The sequence below is a fragment of the Molothrus aeneus genome, chromosome 3 (assembly GCF_037042795.1).
Source record: "Molothrus aeneus isolate 106 chromosome 3, BPBGC_Maene_1.0, whole genome shotgun sequence".
NCBI lineage: Eukaryota > Metazoa > Chordata > Aves > Passeriformes > Icteridae > Molothrus > Molothrus aeneus.
This window is the reverse complement of record NC_089648.1, coordinates 40,751,469-40,760,511: the sequence shown is the minus strand read 5'-3', so window position 1 is coordinate 40,760,511 and position 9,043 is coordinate 40,751,469. Positions and strand designations below refer to the sequence as shown.

The 9,043-nt window shown below is 44.8% G+C and overlaps 1 protein-coding gene across 1 annotated transcript in view; it reads left to right on the top strand.

The window, feature by feature from the left end:
* Positions 1–2,229: 2,229 nt before the first annotated feature.
* The window catches only part of GALNT2 (polypeptide N-acetylgalactosaminyltransferase 2), a 96,745-nt gene continuing 89,931 nt past the window's right edge, over positions 2,230–9,043 (top strand). The window contains exon 1 of the mRNA XM_066545653.1: positions 2,230–2,407. Within this exon, the coding sequence (XP_066401750.1) occupies positions 2,285–2,407 (123 nt within the window). The 5' untranslated portion in view covers positions 2,230–2,284. The remainder of the gene's footprint in view (positions 2,408–9,043) is intronic.

Here is a 9,043-nt window from a genome sequence, read left to right as displayed (position 1 = left end):
TGATTTTGGAGGAACTGCTCTCACTTGCATCAAACACACTCTGGATAAATCAAAAACTCTCATCTAGAACATCTGTGTGTCTCCTGGCAGCCCATACTCTCCAGTGTACATCACTTCAAATAGATGCTAGCTATTTGATTCCAAAACTTGTATTTTGCTGAAATTGGGCATCTGTCTCCAACTCCCTCCAAACTAAATTCATAATGCTCAGTTTATTGAAAGATTCATTTGCTTTGAAGAAATCAATCTCTTTATCTTACACTCCCTGAATGGATACTTATTTGGAATTTCTTCCTTTGTCTTTTTACCATGCTATCTCTCCAGCAGTGCTCTGGCAGGTGGGAAGGTATGCAGTTATCCCCTGAAATCTCTGCATGCCAGAAAACTTCTGTCCAGGCAGTGCCAACACTGACACAATTCACCTTCTTGTTAAGACTGTCAGTGGAGTGATTGTGCTGGTGAGCAGGTGAGTTTTTGATGCCATTTCTTCTAGCTGCTGGATCTTTTCCTGCTTATGCAACAGAATTTATGCCAGACCCTCTGGCTCCATCCTGGCCCAAGCTTGGTGAGCAGTCTGCTACAGAGGCCCTGTAGCCACCGTTGTGGCTGGACTGACAGAAGCCTGACATTGGTGTGGAGACAAGGAGAAATGTGGGGCACAGTCAGAACATGTGGGAATAAAATAGTCTATTGATAGAACACAGTGAGATGACAGAAAAAACCCCAAAACATTTCAAAACCAGGAATGCTCGCCTTTGAGTTGATATCATGCCTCTGACATAGAGGTGCTTTTTAATTGTTAGAGAATGTGTCTCTTGTTAGTTTTGTGTTCTCATTTCTTGATGTCTCACAGTGGGATGAGATAGCAGCAAATGCTGAACAACAGGAAATTCATTGGTGTGGAATAACAGCAGCATGAGCTGTGCACATGCGAGTCAGTGAACGAGTGGCACTGTAGTGTCTGTCCTGGAGTGTTCAGGGGTGGAAGTGGGTCAGTAGAAAGACAGATAATTTTACCAGGCAATGATCATATCAACAGACCAGCCTCTAAGAGCAAAGCCTTACATGGGTCACCCGTCTGGGAAGATCCAGTCAGAATCCCCCAGAGATCCTTTTAGGGCTGTGTTAGTGGTGCCCTTGCTTCCAGACTGGGCACTGCTGTAGTGCTGACTTCAGAAGTGCAAGCGGAGCGGGTACGTGACCGCAGTGGGGTGGTGGGCTGTCAGGTCCTCAATGTGTTCCATAGGGCCATGGAAAAATCTCTTCAATAATGTCATGCAGAGGGTAGTGGACATGTCCTGACAAGACTTTGCTTTCTGACCTTTGAGGCATAATGAAGACCTGCCTCGCTACCTGCCTCAAGTGACTTTAGGGACAACATCTTCATAGAGCACATTTTCCATTCTGAAAAGTCAGAGACACAACTTGTGTTGTGGTCAGTCTGGAATATCTGGTGGCCTGGGAACCTCTATGTGAACATCCAATATGAGTAGGGGAACAAGACAACTCCAAAAGGTGAGAGCCACACACTAGTGTTGTATTTTGGTCCTTGGAGGATGCACTGAACGAGGGCGCAGTCACTACCAACCGCGGTGAGCCCGGAGCACCCCTCATGTCCGAGGTGCCCTGGGGCACTGCCCAGGGCCCGGCTGCCCGGGGACCCGCGCACCGCTGCAGGAGCGCGGGCACGGACACTTCGGGCTACGGCAGGCGGGGGGTGCGGGGCGCGGACCGGGGCCAGACTGGAGTTTTGCGGTACCAAGAGTCTCCGTGAAACCGGCCAGTATGAGCGGGGAGAGAGTGGGACAACTCCGAGGAGGAGAGATCCGCACAGCCGCGCAGTCCCGCGGTGCCCTGCCGCCTCAGGGCGGGGAGCGGCCTCCCCCTCGCCGTCCGTCCGCTGCCCGCGGGGCGCGGCTCCCTCCTCCCGGCCCGGCTCAGGCAGCGCCCGCGGAGACCCGCGGCCGGCGGGGGGAACCCGAGGGTGCCCGGCGGCGGGAGGGGCGGGCGGGGCCGGTCCGGGCCGTGCCGGTGCCCGCCCTGCGGGGGGCGCGCAGCCCCCGGCCCGCGGGCGCGGCGGAGGCGGCGGCCCGGCGTGCTGCAACCATGGCGACGGCGGCGGAACCGGCCCGCCCCCCGCGGGGCCGGGCGGCGCGGGATTGGTCGGGGGGCGGGCGCTCGCCCTCTGCCCCCTGACCCTGCGCGGCGGCGGCGGCGGCAGGAGCGGAGGCGGCGGCTGCTGGCGGCCGTTTCCTGGTGGCCTGGCGGCGGCGCGGGAGGGAGGATGCGGCGCAGGTCTCGGCTGCTGCTCTGCTTCGCCTTCCTCTGGGTGCTGGGCATCGCCTACTACATGTACTCGGGCGGCAGCGCCGCGCTGGCCGGCGGCGGCGGAGGCGGCAGGAGGAAGGTGAGAGCTCAGCCCGGGGAAGGTGCGCCCGCTCCGTGCCCCGGCGGCGGGGCGGCGCGGGCCGGGCGGGGGGCAGCGCTGCGCGGCCCTGGGGCTGGGAGCAGGGACGGTGACCGGGGCGATCTCTTCGCCGCCGCTCGCTTGCGGGCGGCGTGAAACTGCCCCGGGCTGCTCCTTCCCCCTTCCCGCCCGCCCTTCTCCAGCCCGCTTCCCGGACAGATGGCTTCTTTGTGGACTTCAGACCGATTTCTGCCCCGTCGCGTCGCTCCTTATCCAACTGCAGCCGGCCACGTCCCGGGCCGGGGGAAGTTGGTGCGGGAAGGGAGGGTGGGGAGGGCCGGGGCTGCGCTCCGGGGCGGGGGGGCCCCGCCTGGCCCCGCTCCGCTCCCGGCACTGAGCGACTGCCCCTTTCAGCATTCCCCGTCTGCCCCTTTCAGCATTCCCCGTCTGCCCCTTTCAGCATTCCCCGCCGGCACCGGAGTCCTTCTGGCTCGTGTTCCCACCTAGAGAGCACGCGAGGATCCCAGCTGCTAATGCATTCTCCCTTTGGATACAAAGCACTTTCCTTTCTCTTTAGCTCTGTGTCTGAAGAGTAGCGTTTTCCGACCGGTTTTGCAATATTCCAGGAAATTGTCGGATTTGTCATGTTTTGTGTCTGTGGCGTGGAAGGTCTGTCTCTTCCTTCTTATAGCAGCTCATGTTACAAGTGTTACTAATGTTCAAGAAGTTCCCTGCGGACAATGCATGAGTAATTTTTCAGTATTCTGGCCATCAGGTTATTAAAGCGATTTTCCAAGGTGTTGTAGTAATTCATCGATCGGGAGCACAGCTGGAAGCTAAGCACATCACAGTTCACTTCTGTGTCGATCAGAACGGGTTTTTGTGGCATGATGTGGACAAAGTTGCCACTTCCCACTATCTCTGCTTAGAAAAATTAAGTGCTTTCTCTTTTCTGGTGTTTTGCCTGCAATAAAGATTAGCAAAATCAAGAGCTTTTGGAAACTGCTGTTTAAGCCTTCTATTTTGAAATAGGAAAGGTGTAAAGCATCTCATAATTCTGTAATTTTTTACAGAAAACCCAGAGTAGGGCAAGAGGGCAATTGAATGAAGTGCGCTATACTTGAACGGTGTTGTTTGCTAATGAATTGCTGCTTCCTGTTAAATGAAAAGTAGTGTTCTGTAGTTCTAGCTGATATATAAAAAGAGGAATATTTTTATGTTTCTTTGGTACAGTTTGGTTCATCACTGTATGTATTCCCTGTAAAAAAATGCTGATGACTTGTTCCTGTGTCAGGTTGTGGAAGCAAATACTTGGATGGCTACTTATGTGAGCAAGGGTTTAGAGAATGAGTCACTGCTTGCTGATAATTGCCTCTCTGTCCTGTTTTTTATTCTCTCTGTACCTTAGGAATGTGTTCAACAGCGACTTTTGATGTTATATATTGAAGTGTAAGTATGTATTGCCACACACAAGCTCCTGGTCCTTCAAAGTAGATATAATAGCAGAAATAGATCAAGCATGTGATAGGAGGTAAGGCAGTAGCCTAAAGCCTTTCTTGAAGAACCACCAGAGTGTATTTAGAAAGTAAAAGCAATCTTACATTGCTGCTGTATAATGGGATAAAGAAAAGCTATCAAGGCAAATGTATCTGCAGATAGGGAAATATATTTTTAACTCTTATGGTGTGTTACATTTGGAGTTTCCAGACAGATTTGCAATTCTGTTCAATTAATTTTTACTGCTGGGGAAGCTGCAGTGTGGGGGTAGTGATTTGCCCAAGGTCACCTAGAAGACTTGGGGAGAATAAAATAAGAAAGAAGCCAGTATTTCTGAGTAAGAGTCTGGTGTTTAATCTGCTAGAACCTGTTGCTGTTTATTTTTAATATTAGTAGCAGTTTTTATTATGGTTTTAAGAGATCAATGAACCTGTTACTTGCTTCAGTAGCATAATTTGGTGTCATTCTGCACAAAATTTAGTAAACCTTACTGGTTTGGGTAATTGGGAAAGTTTAGTAAGGAATAATTTCAAGAAAATGAGACATTTCATAGACCTGAGCTGAAGCCAAGTGCTTTGTTTAAAAATATGGAAGTTTAAAGTAGGGCCATGGTAAGGAAGAAAGTAGGTACTGTGACCACAAGAAACAAGTGGGGAAATTAACTATTATATGTGGATTGGTGATTTAGGATTCTATTTTCTGTCAGTGAAGCATAAAATTTAATCCCAGGCTTCAGCGTAGGTTAGCAAATGTAAGTAGAGGAAGATGTGTGTAGTGTAATAGCTTTTGAATCAGAATAAAAGGCTTATTAACTTAGTGTCAGACACTGGTGTAAAGCAAAAAACACAGACTATCTTAAACTTAGGAGCAGAAACCCCGCTGTAGTAAATTTCTTGATGTGTATGACTTCATATAGTCCTTTTGACTTGCCCACTATTTCAATATAATGGAAACAGTTGCTTATAGGAGAACACAATTTTTAATAAATTGTAGTCTCTGCTGTTTTTAGTCTATAAATTTACAGAAACCAGGAGGGAATAGTTCTTCATTTGTCTAAGTAATTTGCATGTTAATTACAGATCTGGTTGTACAAGCAGAATGTGTTTTTCCATAAGGATTATATTTTTCTTTTTTTTTTCCCATGCACAGACCTAATGTGTTATTCAGCCATACTGGACTTGTTTGATATGGCACCCAGTCCTGTGATGTGTTGAACAGCACCAATTCTCTTTCTCTTCAGTAGAGTTGAAGGTGTTTGCCCTCTGCCATGATTGCACCTGAGTAAAAAAGTGATTTTTTTAAAATTTGCTTTTCTTATTAGAGTAGTGTCAGAGTTAATCTGAGGTCCTGTTTATTTTGGTTCTTCATTTACAACCTTTCTAATAAGACCTGTGAAGCTGTTTGGATGTTGCAGGGTTTGGTACAGCCTTGATAAAGTCTTTGGCCCCCTCAGCAGTGGTGCAGTCCACAGCTCTTTGTGCAGTATATTGGCCTGGTAGGCTCTGAGCAGGCAGAAAAGAGTCTAAAGCACACAAAGCACAAGACACAAGATGTCTCACTGGTAAATGTGTAAATAATAATAACAAGAAAAAAAAGAGTGCAATGCTTCTCATTCTGGACCTAGGCATAAAAACTGTAGTAAAAAGAAGTGATATATTCCACATCTGGAATTTTGTGTGTGACAACTTTTTTTTTTTTAATATCTGCTTTAAAAGAAGAAAAGGGTAGAATCAAAGCCTCTCATTCAAGATGCACTTGAAGGGGATATAAATATTTCGGGGTTTTTTTCCCCTTTTTCCCTCTGGTGAATCTCCAATCAAAATTTTTGTGAACATGAGAGAGCCATGTTCTGTTGACTCCTTTCCAGCTGGATCACTGAGTTGTAGATTGGAAAGAGTGTGTCTGATTCACGTGTCTAAAGGTTAGAGAAATGGTTCCCATACAAAGGCTGTGACACAGAAGAGCACAAGTTGAAAGCCTAGCAATTGTGAGACTAAAAAAAATGTGGTCTACTTTTATGTTCACTAAATGTGTTTTATATTAAAAAGCCTTTGGAGTGGAGACTGGAAGTTCGCATCTTTTCATGGTTGAATTTCCTAACCCAGAGCAAAAGCAGTTCATGCTCTCTGTCTTAGACTTGCATAAAAATGCAGCAGCTTCTGCAAGATGGTTAGAAAGCCAAAGCCATCCTAATGTGATCCCCTCCTAAGACTGGTGTGAATTTGTATATTTGTCACACAGATTTTAAGTTGTTGAACCACTAAGCTCTTGCACAATAGAGTGACTGGATTGAAATCAAAAAGAAATTAAAAAACCCAATACAACAAAACCAGCCAAAAGCTCCAGCTGATTTCTAAAGAACTTGCTCTTCTAGGCATTAAGAAAGTAGCTCCATATAATTGAGCCCTTCAGGCTGGACAGAGGAAGGTCTGCATCTTGTTGAAAGTGCCAAATGCTTTGCTGCTGCCAAGAGAGAACTCCTCAGAGGCATCCCCAGAAGGAGATCTGTGGGCAGAATGGGGATTTACTGGTGAAAGCTAAGGCCTCCAGAGAGGCCTGCAAGGTTAAGCCACAGCTGAACCAAGGTTCGTAGCCTTCTGGATTTAGGTGCCAGAGTGCTGACAAGCTTTTGCATTTGTTGCCATGTAAAGAATCTCAGTTGTTTTTAAGTGGAACATCTGTCATCTTCCCCCGTCTAGAGGAGAAAGCTAAAAGCAATATTTCGGTAAGGAGTGATGGATCGCTTTCACAGGTAGTTCCTACATTTAGAAACATTCTTCCTTTTCATCAGCTCTACCCCCCTGAAAACCAAAACCCCAAACTGCCTTGAACTAGAAGGCTCTTACTCACTTGGCTCCCCAGATTTACTGGGTGTAATGGAATGAACTGGAGAAATCTAATTTAGAGCTAGTTGAGCCACAAGGAGGCAGGCTTTTCCTGTGGAACGGGTTATCCTGTACATAGTGCTAGTTTTCCCTTCTCTTCCCTTTTGTTCGTTTTGCTTTTTTTTTATTATGGAGCAGACTTTAGAGAGGTGACTGTACTGGAGCTAGCTGAGGTGAAATAAATGAAGGTAAAGGCTGATGCTTCATATTGAGTATGTGACTGATTAAAAATGTCTCAATTGCTGGGTAAAGCAGGGGAAAAAGAAGCAAGCCTTGTAAATTCTTGTTCTCTATGGTTAAAACTTTAAAATAACTCCTTTCAGCCTACACAAAGCTTTCTTTTCCTTTTTGTTTTTTTTTTTGGGACCCCTCTACTATTTCAGTTACTGGTAAAGGAGGCTTTTATTGACATGTGCGTAATACACTCTTCCTCTCTTCATGCATAAACTACAGATTTAGTGTACCTAAGTGCTTTTTTGATGGTTTAGGTAAGGAAGAAAGGAAATGTATGTTGACTTAAGTTCATTAATCTGTTTATGTGCAACTTGAATGTTTCTCTTGAGGTATGTGAAACAAAGGGGTTAAACTTCAACTCTGTTGGTTTCTTTCATCACAGGAAGGCATTACCTGATTTAATTTCTAAATACTGTTTACTTTGCTGCATCATTTTTAATGTAACTTTAGTCCCTTATGTGTTGTGACATTGAATGCGATTTCTGATACCTTGCTCTTGAGACAAGTGAAGATATCAGAGGCTAAAGTCAAATTGTCGTATGTCCTTTTCTGTATCATTCACTTCCTAGAAGGTGCAAGGAGATAGAAAATGATGTTCCTCTCTATAACAGGTAACAGTTTCTGCTAATAGATCTTTCTTTTATATGATTCTGTAATAAATGGGAAAGAGATTAAATGCCCAGGCACTTCAATAATAAATCTGTCCTCTCAATAGAATGTAAATGTCATACATGTATATTTTCTTAATCTAACATATGTCAATTGACTAAATTACTGTTTTGGCACTTCAGCCACTTATTTTTATGGATTACTTCATAAAACTTAACTTTGGGTACAATGAAAAGGTGGTCTGTTACAAATTCTGTGCAGTCTCTTTAGGTTTGTAGCTGTATTCTCTTTTCCTCTCTTTTTAAAATGCGTCATTGAGGGAGTATTTTGTTTGTTGACATTGAGAAATTAATTCTTTGCTTAGAAGACTTGTGTTGTCCCCTGCAACCTGCTAGGTTAGAAACTGATGAGAGATACAGAGGCTATGGCTCTTGGATTACTGTTAGCTGCTTGTTTCATAAATGCAGAAGTAGAGCAGGGCCGTGGATAGAAGAGGTTGGAGAAACAAGAATGACTTCTTTGGTACTTTAATACCAAATGGGGTAGTTAACCACCTTTCCCTGTTATTTTTCCCTTTCATGTGGATATTGTAGTAGTTTGCTGTGCCCCTGTGTTATTCCATTGCTGCTGTGGTTTGCTGCTTTCTGCAATCTCTGGTACAAAGGTTGTAAGTTATAGTGATGTCCTTTGACAGATAGGTAGTCCAGTAACTAATTGTGCATGTGCCTTACCTGTTTTTGTTCCATCATTCTTGGGATTTGAGGTGTATTACAAGTAAATGCCAGTAATTTTTTCCATGTGTTCTAGACACTTCTAAAGATACAACATAAAAAGTGGTAGAATAGCACCTTTTTCTAGTTTAGAAAAGGCACAATATGACTTCATGTGAAATGAAAAAAAATTGAAATTCATCTCAATGGTGCTACCTCACTTATTCTTTACACTAGCCTAGAATAAACATATAAACTGTGTAAACAAATTTTAGCAAACTTAATTCTTAGTCTTCAAAATTACATGAGCATTCTACATTTTTTCCTTGGAAATCCTGTTTTTTTTCCCCCTTTTGACTTGCCTGTCCTTTTCAGTTTTTCAATGTGATGTGTTATCTAAGTGTTTGTGTATAACTGGTACTGTTTGGTTAAAATGATGGTACGTCAGATGAGAGAAGTGTTATTGTCTGCTGGAAAGCTGCTTTCATTGATACTTTCATTTCATTACTACAGAATAGAACAGACACCTTTGTCATAGAGCTGGGTGTCCCAACAGAGTGACTCTTGTTGCATGCCTAGAAGCTGTTCAATACAATACTACCAGGCAGCCTAGAAAATGGGTTTACTTGGCTTTTGGTAGCTACATATAATTTATACATAATTTAATATACAGTACTTTTGGTTAAGTTAAATCAGTTTGA